At 40.3% G+C, this 18,768-nt stretch overlaps 1 protein-coding gene across 1 annotated transcript; it reads left to right on the top strand.

Moving 5' to 3' along the window:
* Positions 1–5,101: 5,101 nt before the first annotated feature.
* LOC135465989 (sulfotransferase 1B1-like) lies at positions 5,102–12,970 on the top strand. The gene is made up of 7 exons (XM_064743371.1): positions 5,102–5,226; positions 5,447–5,637; positions 6,510–6,833; positions 9,728–9,831; positions 10,336–10,510; positions 11,146–11,206; positions 12,847–12,970. The coding sequence occupies exons 2-7, from the start codon at positions 5,466–5,468 to the stop codon at positions 12,968–12,970; spliced, it is 960 nt and encodes a 319-aa protein (XP_064599441.1). The 5' UTR covers positions 5,102–5,226; positions 5,447–5,465.
* Positions 12,971–18,768: the final 5,798 nt, after the last annotated feature.

Here is an 18,768-nt window from a genome sequence, read left to right as displayed (position 1 = left end):
ATAGGAGGAAGAAGCTACAGCGTTCGATCTGACTCACCGACTTTTGGTAAGTTATATTTTCAAACTTTTCCACGTGTGGTCTCCAGCGAACATCGTGCAATAATCCACGAGAGAGCGTTTTTTTCCACTAAGACACCGAGAACAATGACAGAAAGGGTATCTTCCGTGCATGAGGATGATGTGGAACGCACGTCTATCAAGTGATTTATGGAGTAAAAAGCAAGTACGATAACCACTCGGCCACGAGCCGCTCCAGTTGATCAATCGATCATTTAATAAGTCAATCAATCAATAAATAAAAAAAGTCAATATATCAATGAGTCAGTTTGCAACAGCGGCACAGTCAATGAAACGATCCTTGGGGAAAAGTGACGGAAAAGAAGAACAAAGAGTGCACATTTATTTCTTCAGACGAGATAGCTAGACAGCTTCCAAAAACACTAACATGAAGTGAGATATATATGTTTCAGTGAAACCTGTATTGGCAACTATCTTGTTAAGTTACTTGTCCAAATCGATTTCACGTAAATTCGGCTGCACCTTTAGGTTCGCAGGGTTTTCAGGAAGGCCATACCTGGCGAACGTCCATGGTTTACTCATTCCACTCATTTCTTAAAGTGAAAATGTATAAGTGAAAAAGTTATACATTTTTTTGATTATTATTTGACGAAAATACTCAAGAAGTTTTCATATTACACGATGGCGGTCAATTTTCTGGCTGGAGGAAACCGGAATAAACCATAGACCTTTGATAATTTGTCGACGAATTTAAGCACATGCACACCTTATCAGTGGAAGACAAGGCGTTTTCAGCGAAGGATGTAGACAGCGCAAGCTGTCCCACGAGATTTGTCGGCCGCTTATTGTCATTAGGGCTCCACGAACAGGTGTGCCGGGACTGAAAACGTTCCCTGGTGGGGCAATTAAGATAGTGTACGACACTTAATAATTTATACCTCCCCATTACACGCTTTTTACAACACGGAACATAAGGAATTGCTCAAATCAAAGAGTTCCTTGGAGTAAATCGAGATTCAGCATTCCGGAAAAAAGCGGCAGAAGAATGCATGTTTGAGAGAATGAAGAAAGGTCGTACGTCTGCGAGCCTACTAGTTGCGTGTCTACTAGTGGTTGGTCTGTGATAAGCTGTAAACAAAGTAGACCAATGGCTCGTTTGCGAGCCTACTAACTGTTGGTCAGTGATAAGCTGTGAACAAAGTAGATGAATGGCTCGTCTGTGAGCCTACTAGCTGCGAGCCTACTAGTTTTTGGTCTGTGATAAGCTGTAAACAAAGTAGACCAATGGCTTGTCTGCGAGCATACTAGTTGTTGGTCTGTGAAAAGATGTGAACAAAGTAGACAAATGGCTCGTCTGTGAGTCGACTAGTTGTTGGTCTGTGATAAGATGTGAACAAAGTAGACCAATGGCTCGTCTGCGAGCCTACTAGTTGTTGGTCTGTGATAAGATGTAAACAAAGTATATGAATGGCTCGTCTGCGAGCCTACTAGTTGTTGGTCTGTGATAAAATGTGAATAAAGTAGACCAATGGCTCGTCTGCAAACCTACTAGTTGTTGGTCTGTGATAAGATGTGAATAAAGTAGACCAATGGCTCGTGTGTGAGCCTACTAGTTGTTGGTCTGTGATAAGATGTGAACAAAGTAGACCAATGGCTCGTCTGCGAGCCCACTAGTTGTTGGTCTGTGATAAAATGTGAACAAAGTAGACCAATGGCTCGTCTTTGAGCCCACTAGTTGTTGGTCTGTGATAAGTTGTGAACAAAGTAGACCAATGGCTCGTCTGCGAGCCTACTAGTTGTTGGCCTGTAATAGACTGTGAACAAAGTAGACCAATGGCTCGTCTGCAAACCTACTAGTTGTTTGTCTGTGATAAGATGTGAACAAAGTAGACCAATGGCTCGTCTGGGAGCCTACTAGTTGTTGGTCTGTGATAAGATGTGAACAAAGTAAACTAAGGGCTCATCTGCGAGCCTACTAACTGTTAGTCAGTGATAAGCTGTGAACAAAGTAGATGAATGGCTCCTCTGTGAGCCTACTTTTGCGAACCTACTAGTTTTTGGTCTGTGATAAGCTGTAAACAAAGTAAACCAATGGCTTGTTTGCGAGCATACTAGTTGTTGGTCTGTAATAGACCCTGAACCAAGTAGACAAATGGCTCGTCTGCGAGCCTACTAGTTGTTGGTCTGTGATAAAATGTGAACAAAGTAGACCAATGGCTCGTCTGCGAGCCTACTAGTTGTTGGTCTGTAATAAGCTGTGAACAAAGTATATGAATGGCTCATCTGTGAGCCTACTAGTTGCGAGCCTACTAGTTTTTGGTCTGTGATAAGCTTTAAATAAAGTAGACCAATGGCTTGTATGCGAGCATACTAGTTTTTGGTCTGTGATAAGATGTTGTACAAAGTAGATCAATGGCTCATCTGTGAGCCTACTAATTGTTTGTCTGTGATAGACTGTAAACAAAGTAGATGAATGGCTCGTCTGCGAGCCTACCAGTTGTTGGTCTGTGATAAGATGTGAACAAAGTTAACCAACGGCTCATCTGTGAGCATATTAGTTGTTGGTCTGTGATAAGCTGTGAACAAAGTAGGCCAATAGCTCGTCTGTTAGCCTACTATTTGTTCGTCTGTAAGAAGCTGTAAACAAGGTAGACCAATGACCTGTCTGTGAGCCTACTTGTTGTTGGTCTGTAATAAGCTGTTAACAAAGTAGACCAATGGCTCGTCTGTGAGCCCACTAGTTGTTGGTCTGTGATAAGATGTGAACAAAGTAGACCAATGGCTCATCTGTGAGCCTAATAATTGTTTGTCTGTGATAGGCTGTTAACCAAGTAGATCAATGGCTCCTACTTTTTGTTGGGCTTTGATAAGCTGTGAACAAAGTAGATGAATGGGTTGTCTATGAACCTACTATTTGTTGCTTTGTAATAAGATGTGAACAAAGTAGACCAATGGCTTGTCTGTGAGCCCACTGGTGGTTGGTCTGTGATAAGCTGTGAACAAAGTAGACCAATGGCTCATCTGCGAGCCCACTAGATGTTGGGCTGTGATAAACTGTGAACAAGGAAGACCAATGGCTCGTCTGTTAGCCTATTATATGTTGGTCTGTGATAGGCTTTGAGCAAAGTAGACCAATGGCTCGTCTGTGAGCCTACTAGTTGTTGGTCTGTGATAAGATGTGAACAAAGTAGACCAATGGCTCATCTGTGAGCTTACTAGTTGTTGGTCTGTAATAGACTGTGAACAAAGTAGATCAATGGCTCGTCTTTGAGCCTATTAACTGTTGGTCCGTGATAGGCTTTGAAAAACGTAGAAGAATGGCTCGGTTGTCAGCCGACTAGTTGTTTGTCTGTGATAATTTGTAAACAAAGTGGACCAATGGCTCGTCTGTAAGCCTACTAGTTGTTGGTTTGTGATAAGCTGTGAACAAAGTAGATGAATGGCTCGTCTGTGAGCCCACTAGTATTTTGTCTGTGATAAGCGGTGAAGAAAGTAGACCAATGGCTCGTTTGTGAGCCCACTATTTGTTGGTCTGTAATAAACTGTGAACAAAGTAGACCAATGGCTCATCTGTGAGCCCACTAGTTGTTGGTCTGTAATAGACTGTGAACAAAGTAGACCAATGGCTCATCTGTGAGCCCACTAGTTGTTGGTCTGTGATAGGCTCTGAACAAAGTAGACCAATGGCTCGTCTGTGAGTCGACTAGTTGTTGGTCTGTGATAAGTTGTGAACAAAGTAGACCAATGGCTCGTCTGTGAGCCCACTAGTTGGTGGTCTGTAATAAGCTGTGAACAAAGTAGACCAGTGGCTCTTCTTTGAGCCTACTAATTGTTGGTCTGTAATAAGCTGTGAACAAAGTAGACCAGTGGCTCGTCTATGAGCCTACTAATTGTTGGTCTGAAGAAATCTGTAGAATCTGAATCATCCCACCTTTTTTGGAAGAGCTAAAAATGACGTAACAAACCATCCACGAATAACTGTGCTGTTTGCTTTGAGAAACTTACAGCGAAAAACCAAATGACGCCCACTGATCAGCTAATTACGCTTGGTCACTGTAGCGACCACAGTTCATCGGGCACGCGGCACTTCACCAGGCTCCGAGCAAGATTAACCATCACATATTTTCGAAAAAATACGACCACTGACGGAAAATATTAATAATATGGTTCGGTATTAAACAGTGGTATAAATATCACAAAAATGAAAATTAAAACAAAATTCTTTCTAAGGAAGTTTAATTAGGCTTTTGAAGATGCGGTAAATGTTTCTTACCGTCGATCCGAATACGTAAGCAGCAGTTTCTCGTGTTGCTCGAGTACACTCTCTCCGGACGTGCAGGGAAAGGTCTTCAAGCAACGTGCGGATGGTCGTGGGTTTCCCTCGGCCTCTGCCCGCTATCTTCCCACCATAATGCTGGCCGCCGTCGTATAAGTGAAATAATCTCGAATAACACCAATCAAATAAATAAACCCTATCTCGCTATCACTCACATAGTACTCTATACTATATTAATAGCAATCACTTGTTACACTATACTATCTGGCTATCTCGTATTTGTTACTGTACAATACCTCGTTTCAATAACTTGTTATCTCTCTATCATACATGAACTTGTTAAAATATACAAAAAGATTAGACTAACAATTTAGCTTTTTATGCTAAAGCCAACTGTCCAAGCAAACTATCCTCATTTCATTCATGTCAGGATACTTTGGGGGAAGGGGGGCAAGGGGGGGCTGATCAGTGGGCGCCATTTGGGGGGATCTGGGGAGATATTAGCCACTGAATATTGACAGTACCCAACTCCGAACTACATAGTGTTGCAGTCTTTCCAAGAGCAACGGACGTTCCAACGGACAATGTTTGACATGTATGTCTCTGATATCTACTTTGCTACAAACGGAAATATTAGTGCCTGAACGACGTTATCTCTCGCTTTGTAATTCCATAAAAGGAGTTTATCTCTTTTGTTAAAATACTCGTTTTAGAGCCACTTCACTTTCGGATGTCGTGGCCTTCAGCGGGGTCGCCCATTGACATACACGTCATAGGTAGTATTATGGGATATAACACACATATGGTCAGAAAACAATGGCGGTGTGTCCATGAGGCTTGGTAATCGAGCTGCTAACGTTTTGAAGCATTCTATTCAAAGTCTCCAGCACACTACTGGTGGTTCAAGCCTAACAGAACAACGAGAGGTACAGGTAAGTGTAAATATAATGGGGTAAAATGCCCTTTATCCTAAATCGGGGCGACCTTCACTACAAAGATTGAAGATCTACTTAATATGGGTCTGCAGTGAAGTCTGTACTATATAGGACAAATGACACTATATTTAGACGTGTATAGAGATAATCAGCCAGTAGACCAAGCCAGCTGTAACCCCATAATATCCACTATTATATTCACATGTCACATACACAGATAGCACAACAACAGGATCATGCCGCTGGTGGTTATCTCTGACCCGTACGGGCACACAATGAACTGTCATGAGTTTAAAGGGAAGCATTATCCAATCAGACCAGACAGCGATCAAGATGAAATCCTCACGAGACTTCCTGATCTTCCCTGCAGAGGCGATGACGTCACCATCATTGCATTTCCTAAGACAGGTAAGATATTAAGCCGATATTATGACGTAATGGTTGTTAATAAATTAGGCCTGGTTTTCTTTTAAAGCTCTGTATAGATTCCACTCATAGCTTAACACTTCTCGACTTAACACTGTTCTTAATTGGAACAGACGATATGATGGGTTGGTGAGATTTTCTGATCCGGGTATGACCAGTTAGGTTGAATGAGGTTTTTGCCACTTTGCAGACACAGTCCTACTCATTATATCACTTTAGAAGTCGAAAGTGTTAAAACCATTTTACTCGAGTAAATCGAATTGTTTTCCTGGAGAGTTTTTGATGGTATTTTATCTGATGCCTACTTTATTGTAGTGTTTTCTTTGTCTTTAACGCCAAGTTAATTTCTTTTTTTACAATTTATCTTATCAAGATCGTTTTGAGTGTTTAGTTCCAAAGTCATGAATTGATCATTTATAAGCTGAAGAAAAAAAAAACAAAAAAAAAACGGAGTGCCCAGCGCCTCTCTCTCTCTCTCCTCTCTCTCTCTCTCTCTCTCTCTCTCTCTCTCTCTCTCTCTCTCTCTCTCTCTCTCTCTCTCTCTCTATATATTATATATATATATATATATATATACTCGTGTATGTATGTATATGTATATATATGCCCCGTGACAGGTCCACGCTGAAAGGGTCAAATCGAAAGTTGAAGGTTGAAGGCTGACGTGTCAGAATGGTTTACATAGGTTTTATTTTTGCCTCATCCTGAAACAGTGGACTCATCTCGGAGTCTATACGTGTGCAATGTACATTTCAGCATACCTAGATGTGGAATCATGCAAAGAGAGCGTGACGTATTTCTCTATATTAATGATCGTCTGGCTATGTGTGTGATTTTCGTTTTAACGTCTTCAGGAACGCATTGGGTTTGGGAGATGTGCAATATGCTGTTGACGGGAGTAACTGAAATACAAACAGATAACGACAAAGGCAAGACGATGCTAGAGATGAGGACAGAAGAGGAACTCTACAGTCGTCCATCTGTCCGTGTTCTCAACACGCATGTCACACCGGAACTGTATCCTAAGGACCTAGTCAAACGAAAATCAAAGATCATATATATAGAACGGAACCCAAAAGATGCCACAGTGTCATACTTCCACCAGCTCAGTAAAATGAGAACCATAAATTACTCTGGAGCTTGGGACGGCTTTTTCGAATTGGCCATTGCAGGGCAAGGTATGGCCTTATTATGTAACTATGTATGAATTTATGAGCGTGAGTGTGCGTGTGTGGGTGCGTGCTTGCGTGTGACTGTTTAGTGTTTTAGGCGGTATTCAGGGAAATTTCGCTTAGCCAGCATGATATTAGGCAGGTTTTATCGATGAATGAAACTCAGGAGAGCGCAAGGGAACGTTCCGTTATTTGAAAAAAGACTTTTTAAAACAATATTGGTGTTCTACAGGCTGTATGACTTTCACGCGCGACTATCTAAACATACACTGATTCTTGTCGCAGAAAAAAAACTTAACACAAACATGAAATGCAACAGCTGGAAAGCGTATGTCACATGGAAAGCATACAACGTCAATATATTTAAAATATAATTAAAACGAACAGTATAGCGAGAAAAAACAGATCACCGCGAGGGCAGTGTTATACATTGGAAATGGTCAGAATGCTCGGTGACGCTTTGTCAGTTTGTCTCTGTTAGGGTTTTAATCTAACCGTTCTTGTAAAACAGTAGCACATTAAGCGAACCTTAGCAACATGGCTAAACCTACAGCTGTCTTAAGGTTCCCTTGGTCAGTCCTAAAATAATGTAATCTGCTACAGTGACGTCAACGTCATTTCCAAATATTTCCGAGCATTGACGGAAAATAAGTAGTACATCAAAAAAAGTAAAGTTTTTTCTCTCATGATTTGGCGTATGATGTGCACATACAAATCAAGAGGATTGCTTTTATCCCGGGTTTCATCCCAGGTCTCCTGGTTTCGCCGATTTCGTGTCGGACGCCCTAACTATTGGGTCGCTAAGGTTGTCCCGCCGTACCTGTGTTTTGCATGCCAAAATTTAACACGAGACCGCTGCTCGCGAACGAAATTTGCGCCTCCTTATTCTTCGGAGTTGGAACGGGGATGCAACAAGGACGATACTGAAATGAAACGCCTTCTGTGCCTTTGTTTGCACGTACGCACTCGTGTATATGAACTGACAGGAGTACACTGAACTTGGGTTACACACTCCTTTGATCTGAAATACAGTCGGAATGTCCAAGAGTGGGATTTAGTTGGAACAAAGCGAAATCCCGCTTTTAAACATGAATTGTCTTCAAAATGATAGGATTGACTCCTGAACACCACATATACATCAATAAATTAGTTTACACGGCCCAGGTAATGGGCCCCGTTTCACGGTTCAGGTTGTTCTGATCAACAGTTAGAGTCAGTTCACAGAAAACTTTTGTCACAGTGCCGTGGCTTAAAATCTGTGGATCTTACATAAATAATAACCCCATAGGTTTAAGAACTAAACTTGCATTTTTCGATGGACAAAGCATAGATCTCTGACTCAGGTTAATGGACATGTATCAGCCTGTCTGAAAATGTGCAAATCTCTATCTAGAGCGTAATGTCGCCTTGTATGAATTTCACAACCAGTACTCTATTCGAATCCATGCGCTCATGTTGATCCCTCACGAGAAGGAGGTCTCGAATGGCAAAAGTCATTCGTTTAATGAAATCTCCGTTTTAGCGAATGAAGTCGGACGAATGTTTCTAAATATTAAAGTTCACCTTAATTAGTACGTATGCGACACACATGTATAGGCTGTACTAGACGGTGTATTTCGCTAATATATTAGCGATATTGATGTGGTATTATGTGAAACTCTTAAGATGTTATCCATTACACATGGTGCCGTGACAAACTACGTACATAGGTTTATCACATATATTTACCTCGTATTACCGTTTATTTTTGCATTAACCAATTTAGTACTTTTTGAGCATAATTTAAAGGTACTGAATAAGTTCATTTAAGTTAGCCTTAAAGAATGCTGCAAATTTCTGTATTTATATAGCCTTCAAACGCTTTTTACTAGCATAGCTTGATCTTTTCAGGGACTCGAGGAAAATGATATTTCTCATCACGGCAATTTCTCTGGACAAATACCACAGGCCAAAAAACAATCCCCAACAATATTCTGTGTACCGCTTTAAATAAATAATTTTGCTTAGATATATGAAACAACTCATTTAGAAGCTTTAATAGATATTTTCTGAAAACAACAAATTTGTTTGAAGAAATAAAACCAGTATCTGGTAAAAAATAATCCGCTATATTGAAATGGTAACATGTTTAATTTTAGGTAATCTTTAGTTGTTTAAGTAGCTGGGACAAAGGGCGTTATGCTCGACAAACTGTTGTTATTGTTGACAAGTGTCCATTATACCCGTACTGAAAAGATGGTACGATATGGTGACGGCCTTATCCGGCTTCCATGGAATTGTGCAACGGGACAAGCTTTCTAAGGCATATACTAGCTGTAGCACGTGAGAACTACCCAATAGCTCAGATGGTAGAGAGCTGAACTATGGACACTGAGATCCGATGTCAGTCCTTAAGAGTGAAGTAGCCAGTTTTTGCATAGAATCTGAGAAATTAGTACATCACTTAAACACGTGGTATACGTCACTTCAAAACCCGGTACGCATCACTTGAACACTCGGTACGTATCACTTAAACACTTGTTACCTGTGTAACACGGTAGTATCTAAACCGGGAGTAACATTCTCTTGTCGGCTGATACGAATGTGTAATTGCGAAAAGTGGACAGTGTACGCTTTATTTCAATATCGTTCTTGTTGCACCGCGTTCCAACCCTAGAGGATTGGGGAATGCAAATCGTGTTCGCATATAGTCATCTCGTGTGGGATCCACACAAGAAAGCAGTGTGTCGAATACGCACTGCATGTAAGAACACAACTCGTAACTAAAGAAGGCCGTAAACACGGTCTTCAAACGCCGGTAGTCATGATTTTGCATGTTCTGCATGTTTTCTGTTATATTTTACATCGTTGAAATTGTGTTTTTATTCTAAAATATTTCTCATCTGCACATTCCCATGCAGTTATTTATGGCTCCTGGTTCGATTATGTGAAGGCCTGGGAGGAATTTTTCCGGACGCATGAAGACATTCCGGTTTTAAGGCTTTGCTATGAGAACCTTAAACAGGTACCGTAATATGTAAATATGTAATGTTTTATAATGCTGTAGAATATCTCGCATAATGACGAAGTAACCAGGAACTATGAATTTTACCCCAAACCTTGCTGTTGTCTTTTTCTCACTGCTTTGATCCTGGCAGGGTTGACAGCTCTGGCACTATGTCAATTTTGGATAAGGCAACTGTTATTAGCAAACATGTGACAGAAATGAACAACAAAGACATGGACATGGAATTCTTAAGGCTAGATGGCTAGACACCTTCGAAAGAAGACTAACATGAAGTTTCGTTGAAACCTGTATTGGCCACTAACCAACCAAGTTGCTTGTTCAAATCGATTTCTTGTTAATCCGGCTGCAGATTTATTTGCGCGGGGTTATGAGGTAGGCTGTACCTGCTGATCGTCTTTGGTTTACTTATGGGAGGGATTTCGTAAGTAAAAATGTATAAGTGATAAAGTAATTTTTTTTTGATTATTATTTGACGGACGTCATACGCTTTTTACAACACAGGACAGCGCTGCAGGAATTGCTCAGATCACAAAGTTCATTGGAGTAGATCGAGATTTAGCATTCCAAAAGAAAGTAGCAGAACAGTGTGGATTTGAGAACATGAAGAAAGGTCGTACATTATCGCCGGAGTTGAGCAAGATTGTGAAAACCCAGACACATCCAATATTCAGAAAAGGTAGTATTTCATTCATTATTATCACCTGTTAGAAACCGTCTCTGTTGAATCACTTTGTGCTATCATATCACCTTGGTAACGTTAGAATTACCTTGAACAAGTACACAGTCAACATCAAAGACGCCGCGAAACCACTTAGGTCTCACATGCCTCGCTGTCATGCATTCCCGCTTATTCAGTACTAGACAGGTTGGCTTACCAAAGAAGATTCCTTCTATATATATTTATATATATATAATTGTCTCAGAAGTGATAACAAAAAAAGGATTACATTAGAGTTTCAAAATATCATTGTGATGGATATGTAGGGGTTTCCATAAACAACCATTGGGCCAAGAGTTTAAAACGCTGCAATCACTTAATATTTCCGTACTCCTGATATTTATAATATGAAGAATCTCTGACTTTTTAGCAGACTCTTGTAGATATGTGACATTGGCCTTTAGCTGTATCGTTGGGGTTGCGCGCGTGGTGGCTTGGGGTAGGGGTAGGGACGGTGGTGACCGTAGGCGGTGTAGTGAGACTGCAAGGAACCTGCAAGGGCGAGTGTTATAAGGCTAAAGTAAGAGCCTATAGATCGCATTCTTTATCTTGCTCTTGAGTCAAATCCGCTAAATTGTTTTACCCTTCATTAGGTACTGTCGGAGACTGGAAGAACTACTTCACCGTGGCACAGAACGAGAGTTTCAACACGGAGTGCAGGAAACAGATGGCCGGGTACAGCTTTGCATATGAATAATACTCGTAACCGAGATCTGACATATTGTACCATATACCAATGCATGTATCGTAACTAGATGGTAGGTAGGTCCTACATGCTACCAGAGTATTTGTGCAGCGGCCAGAAAATTGTCAAAGAATTATTATTTGCCGAAAAAGAAATCTGTCTTTATCTTGTCTATAGTCTAGATATGTTTCTTACAACGTCAGAGCCAGACTGATTTTTTCAAGTTGGTGGGAAAAAACTCTATACACCTCTAAAGCAATAACAACCCTTATTTCGTACAATAAATGAAAATATACCTCAATTTAGGCTTTGTGCTGCTATTTCAGCAGGAAAAATTCGGAAGCAGTGCCTGGCCAGGCTGTGAAGATGTTTTTATTTGAACGGATATACTGGTTTACCACCCTCCTCGATGACCGGGTTTTCGAGATATCACCTTGGATTGGCAGTAAGCGGTGAATAGCAAACGGGGTTGTTTAGTCAGTCTTATACGAAAGTTACATGACATTACTTGCAAATACTTACCCTGCCTGAGTATGGCATATGTATTGAACTCCTACAGCATGTAAAAATCCCCATACGGAAGTTTTCACCTATACCATGGCGAACAGTAGGCCTATTGTATAGGTGGAAGAAGCTGCAGCCTTCCATCTGACTCACCGACTTTTGCAAAGTTATATTTTCAAACTTTTCCACGTGTGGCCTCCAGCGAACGTCGTGCAATAATCCACGAGAGAGCGTTTTTTCCACTAAGACACCGAGAACAATGGCAGAAAGGGTATGTTCCGTGCACGAAGATGATATGAAACGCACGTCTATCAAGTGATTTATGGAGTAAAAAGCAAGTACGATAACCACTCTGCCACGAGCCGCTCCAGTTGATCAATCGATTATTTAATAAGTCAATCAATCAATAAATAAAAAAAGTCAATATATCAATGAGTCAGTTTGCAACAGCGGCACAGTCAATGAAACGATCCTTGGGGGAAAAATTCCATTCAAATAATCTAGTAAATGAAACATACAACGCTGAAAACACAATATTCATTACAGCGCACGTGTTGGTCTATTTAATCAGCATTTATCAATAAAATTGTTGGTGAGAACCATCTTGTACATACTTTAGTTAGAGGATATGCACGCGTGTAAAGTATTAATAGAACCAAAGGTTGAGAAAGAGTTTGTTTCGTTTTGTTTTCTGACATTACTTCCTGTCTCATCACAGTTGCCTCAGTGCCCTCAGCGTTGTTTAAGATTTCTGTACAGAAGTAACAAAATTGAACCGTTGAGTAGTGACGTAAATGTTCAGAAGCTGTTTGAAGAATAATAGGAAATAGAGGAAAGGAGAGAAATCCGCCATTTTAAATCTTATTTTACGAATATGTTGTAAATTACACGAAATTTTGCTCCGATGCGTGCATTTTTAAATCACTTTAAATATTACTTTTGGTTTTGAAACTCAAATGTGTTCCAGTGGGATATCATCCTAAAATCCCCCAAACACCTTATGAGATCAACATTCCCTCGGGCAAAATGAGGACTTCAGTCTGGAGGAAAATTCAGATAAACGCCTAGAGCTTCATGACAAATGAAACCCGTAATCCAAACAAAGACGGCACAGTTCTTTTGTTGAGAACAGAAGTTTAAAGTTTAATAGCTTTTATCAAAATTCACGAATGTCCATTTCTTTGGCTTGGAATAATCCGTGGAGCATTTTTCCCAGAACCAATAACTGAAACAATCGAAAAGCAAAAACACGAATTTTAATTTAAAACAAACACAGAATGTCTAAAATCTCATAAAATATCGGGGCCTCCGTGGCTCAGTTGGTTAGCGCGCTAGCGCACTGTAATGATCCAGAAGCCTCTCACCAATGCGATAGCTTTGAGTTTATGTCTAGCTCATGCTGTTTCCTACCAATAGTTTTGTTCTCAGTGGTGCACAGGTTGTCGTAAAATCGTCTGTGTTAAATGGAAACAATGAATATCTCCTGTATTTGGTCGATTGCATTAATCTGAATGTACTAGTATATGGTTTCCCATTCTGTTTATGTTAACGGGTTCCTATTTGGTTAAACAAACCAAATCCCTCCGTTTATGCCAAAAATAAATTAAAATCGCATCAGTGTCAAAGCAAGGGTACGCTCTTCCCGTCATCCTCGTGTTATATTTCCTTCCCGTCATTTTTAACTGCTTAAGATTTTAGTAGCAGTGTGAAATACATACTATAACACTGGAGACTTAATGGTTTAATGGGTGATGGTACGTGAGAAGGTCATCCAGCATCCTGCGGATGGTCGTGGGTTTCCTCCGGGCTCTGCCTGGTTTCCTCCCACCATAATTCTGGTCGCCGTCGCATAAGTGAAATATTCTTGAGTACGGCGTAAAACATCAATCAAATAAATAAATTAATTAATGGGGGATGTGACTGAGTTGAGCATTATCTCTGGTGTTTTCAGCAAGATGCATGTACTTCAGTGGCGGCTGCAAGCTACCACAAGAAGACACAGTATATGTACTTATACCTAATGACTCCTCATCGTCATATGAGTGAAAAATTAAGTACGACGTGAAACCCCATGCATCCATGCATGCATGCAAACACGCACGCACACGCACGCACGCACGCACGCATACGCACACACAAAATGTAAAGATCACCTTCCCTGCCCACGGCAAGTCATTCTACCTCCATGATTCAACAAATTAACTTCCTTAATCATTTATTTCCCAACACGGGCTTTCGTCAGAATATACAACAGTGATCAACCGTGAATCCATGATTCATTTTATAACACCTTTTCTTCTTTTCTTCTGAACCTTTTCTTCTCCAATCTCTGCATTTTCTTTTACATTTTACAGTCTCATTTGTTATCATTTGTTTCTTTGTTTGTCTGAGGATGAACACCGTATTCAACATTACCTCGGTCACAAACACGCTCAAACTTACCCTGTACAGGTCTCTGGGTGTCTTTGTGCTAGGCATCGCGTTTTTACGACGTTGAAGTAGATCGCACCGACGGCATTTGAGGCGAAAGTGCTGTCATTCTTGAGACACGAGTAAAATTCGTTGTTACAATCACACGAAAGTCTGTAAAAATTACATAAATATGATATATTGCAGAAATAAAATTAATCCACAGGTTGTGGATTTATCGATCCATACACTGGTCATTCATCACTAGTTAATATACGAAAGTTTACATTAATGAATACATCGTTAATGGACTCGTAGTTCCTTGACCTTTATAAGATCATTCCGTCACTGTTTTAACGTGATTCCACAGAAAATGTGCTGCAAACACAACAGTTTTAGTAATTCTAGACAACTGTGGTCGAATAATTTGCAACTAACACCACTATATTTTTGATTTTCAATCATAACCTAATTCAGTTTGATACGCCACGGTGTTAGGGAGCTTTTACTTTGCTACTTTTTAAGCATTTACTTTGAACATGCGGTATAAAACCTTGAAACAAGTTGACGAGGTGACCGTATTTCACGTGCAATATGTGTAACCATTTGCCAATTATCAACACTGTCGTCCTAGTTTTCCTCTCTGTTATAGTTTTTAGTATTATATATTTATTTATGTGTTACAAAATAGTCAGAATGGTGTGTTACAAAATAGTCAGAATTTACTTTCAAGGAAGCGACCAGGTTTATTAGTGAAAGAATTAATCGGAGTCGAAGAGTAACCACTTAATCTCAGAGTAACCACTTAATCCGAGAGTAACCACTTATTCTGAGAGTAACCACTTAATCTGAGAGTAGCCACGATACACATGTATATATGTAGGCATGGATCCTTCATTTTACTCAAGATCAAACCCGACCTTGGTCAGGGAACTGAGAATGGGGAAATCCTAAAACTCCTTCCCGCCTGTATCAAGATAGTCCAAAGCTGTCAACTCGTTTGTTCTTTCCTTTATTACGTCACAATTATCTGTGCACATGTGCTCATAAAACATATATGAAGTACACACGCACTGCAACGTCGCAGGAAAAAAAAACATGCGTTTTACTGTTATTTGAACCGTCTGTGTAGCTTGTCCTCGAATGCTAGATGGCGCTTTAGTGTAGCTTATTTTGCAGCCTTGTACAACGTTCGTTGAAGGGAACTTGTTGTCCCCCATTGTGGTATACAAATCTGTACGTCAAACGTTGGAAAGTCCGTCAGTACCTTACCAAACGTCAGCGCATTTTTCGACAAATTCATATTTCTCCAACCTTCCCCCTCTCACTCCCCCACCAAAAATTAAAACGACCGCCATTGTGAAAGTGAAAAATTCTTGACTATTTCTTTAAATAACACTGAAATAAAAACCTGGACTGGGAAAAACATGAAAAGATATAAAATAATCCGTTGTTATCTCGTATTTCGTTACATATGCAGGAAGCCTCACCCAGTCATCGGGCTCATCAATACTCGACTTGGCCCTCTTATAAATGCTTTGCCCCAAACGAGGCACTATCAGACTGTTCGTTATTCTACATTAATTAAATATAACACCGATAAAACAATTAATGACTTTCAATTCGCTTAATAAATGGATCTTGGAAGCTGACAAAAAAATCGACTTAAAATATTAGTCAGATTCACAAATCCAGGAATTAACCGAATGGAAAGTAGATAATCGGGGAGTTTATTGTTAGAGGTCTTTTATCGGTAAAGGTGGCAAATTTACTGTATCATGTGACCTGTCAAAAATCTCAGGCAAGTGCTACTGATCATATTTACTATAACCTGGGCGTCTGAAGAAACGTGCACAAAAGTTATATAGGGTAGACGAACGATGGATATGAATAAGAGGCTGAACGTTTGTGAACTTGAGAAGTTTCTCAAGAAGTTTGGAAGGACGTCTCATTTGTGCCTCTGGAACACGGCGAGAATAGTGATAAGTGTCCTGACATTTTTCAAAAGTCACATGATACGGTTGGACTCTTTTTACCTTAATACCGCCATCACACCAAACAAGTTCTTACAAAGTTCTTAAAATTTCTGCCGAACGGACTCAAACTGCGTGCGAACGGAGTGGACTTTACGCACTTCATGGACGGGTTCGGACGGGAAGGGTGCCCTAGAACTTCGAGCACGCTCAAAATTTTCTGGGAGCCATCCCACTCTATCATTAGACGCAGTGAGAACATACTTAAAGCGAGCTGGTCGTATTACGAACGGAATTGCTGTGTACTTCGATCCTACTTGGGGCGTGTTACGACTTGGTGTAATCCGGCATCAATTGAAATACGTGTGAAATACATCCAGGAGGTCCGTTTGTACCTCGTTCGTCCAGTTCGCAGACAGGCCAACTCGTCCCAGCTCATTGAATTCATGTGTTGACGTGCATCGTATTTTAGACATGATTTGGCCAAAGTTACACTTCTACACCAACCACGGCTCGTTTTACGATTTTTAGGACGCGCAGGGCGTTTTGAGAACTACTTTGGTGTGATAATAGCATTAGCGACAAAGGACACTCTCCTATAGCGTAAGTCTGAGATAATAAACCCTACATACATGAAGAACAATCCGTTATTCTTCAGACCGTACTTTGTCTCCCCCGGACCTATAGAAACAGGGCAGTGATCATGGGTGCGACAACAACGATCAGCCTCCTCGTGGGTCCCCAGATCGTTATAGGAGCTGGCAATGTCACCGTCTCCGCACCATTTTGTTCCTGTAAATTATAAACAGTATTTTTTATTTCACATTTATAATGTCTCCGGTCATTATAAATGAGAAACTCTACCAGCAATCTGTAGATGGCAGTGGGTTTTTCTCTATGCAAGCTTCTTTTGATTTCTTCCCATATAAGTGAAATATTCTTGAGTACGGCGTAATACACCAATCAAATAATGGCAAATAAAAGATACAAAATATCTCTGCATATTCACAATATTTGGCTGGGAAAAGTACTGTAAATATTTTACAAAGACAAAATGAAGTACAATGGCAAAAAAAATATATATCTGCTGTTGGTTTACGGATTTGAGCTCTACATATGTACACTCTGATTTAAGCTATAGCCTCACGCTGTATTGCTACATCTTTACTTGATACTTGAATCTTTTACACCATTTTGGCTGCAAAAAACACGCTGACTACTTTTACAACTCCTTGCCCATGTAAATTTGCAACTGACTCCTAATTTATAGTCGGAGAAGAGATGTGTTTAACTACGAGTAAATATCCTCTTGTCCAAACTGCTTGGAAATTTTACTCCAAAGATACACATTTATCATTAAAATATAATGCCACTTTTTATGCTTTAATGTAGCCCATGGTCATGGGTTTCCACCTGGCTCTGCTGGGTTTCCTCCCACCAAATTGCAGGCCACAGTTATAGAAGTGAAACATTCCATAGCATGCGGCGTAAAACATTAGTCAGCGCAAGTAAATGTACTGTACAAATATATAAAACAAATGCTTTACGGATGCATGGTTTTTGGTGAAACTTTACCGGCTGTATTCCAAACAAATGTTTTGTGGAAATTTATGTCACTAAATACAGTCGCGGTGTTGGTGCTACAAATGTTCCTGTATCAGAGAAACAAACTAACCTGGAAAGACGACACGCTTCCGGCGTACATGCATCATGGATGCCTGATCTACGTCTAAGGCTGCACACTCATCAACGAAGATCTCAAAGTTGCGACCGTCCACCAGGAACTGATTCTCCTTGGGAATCAACGCCATCGTTTCCTCGGTAATACGCCTGAAACCAGGTTTAACCGGTAAAAGTGATTGTGTAGGGTTCGTGTTTTATTATTGTAGCTGAAACTTTTGGCTTTACAAATAGACGCATAAAATCCTATGTACTCAACATGCTACAAGGGTTGAAGGCAATCAAGACCTTCCGATAAACGTGTATGGAAATGATTGTTCCATGCTCCCTGCGCTCTATGCTAACTTTACATCGCTACCACCATGAGACAATGTTACTTACAGCTCATACGTCGCCCTCTACCCTTAGTTGTACATCACTGGCACCAATGGACAAACTTGACCTATGGAGTCTGTGAGACGCACGTAGGCCTGTTTGGACTTAGCATCATTACTTGTGTCCTCCCATGGATCTATTTAATCAGCATTCATCAATAAAATTTTCAGATTTTGGTTAGAATCATGTTGTACATACTTTAGATAAAGGGAATAAGGTATTATTAGAGGCAAAGGTTGAGACGGATTGTTTGTGTTTTCTGACATCACTTCCCGACTCATCATTGTGACCCCAATGACCTTGGCATTGTTGAAGATTTCTGTACACAATTTGCTATCGGTGGAAGTGATGCAAAACGAAAGATAGAGATCGACGCATGCGCTGTAAGGAGTATGCCACGAGACAAGTTATACCTTTGGATCCTATACGACACACGTTGAATTATTTCGATTTAGTCTCATCATTGATATCCTCGTGCAGAACTATAATCCGCATTCATCAACAAAATTGATTTAGGTGTTATTTAGAATAACTTTCTCAGTACTTTAGACAAAGAAGTACAAAATATGTACGCATCAAGTATTATTGGA

Source organism: Liolophura sinensis, chromosome 5 (genome assembly GCF_032854445.1).
Source record: "Liolophura sinensis isolate JHLJ2023 chromosome 5, CUHK_Ljap_v2, whole genome shotgun sequence".
Lineage (NCBI taxonomy): Eukaryota > Metazoa > Mollusca > Polyplacophora > Chitonida > Chitonidae > Liolophura > Liolophura sinensis.
The sequence above is the reverse complement of the archived record's forward strand: the minus strand, read 5'-3'. Positions and strand labels throughout refer to the sequence as shown.

Coding starts and splice junctions, on each gene's coding strand:
- LOC135465989 (XM_064743371.1), top strand. CDS start 5,466: ATGCCGCTGGTGGTTATCTCTGACCCGTACGGGCACACAATGAACTGT. Junction 9,832..10,335: donor GCTATGAGAACCTTAAACAG/GTACCGTAATAT, acceptor TTTACAACACAG/GACAGCGCTGCAGGAATTGC. Junction 11,207..12,846: donor AACGAGAGTTTCAACACGGA/GTGCAGGAAACA, acceptor ATCCAAACAAAG/ACGGCACAGTTCTTTTGTTG.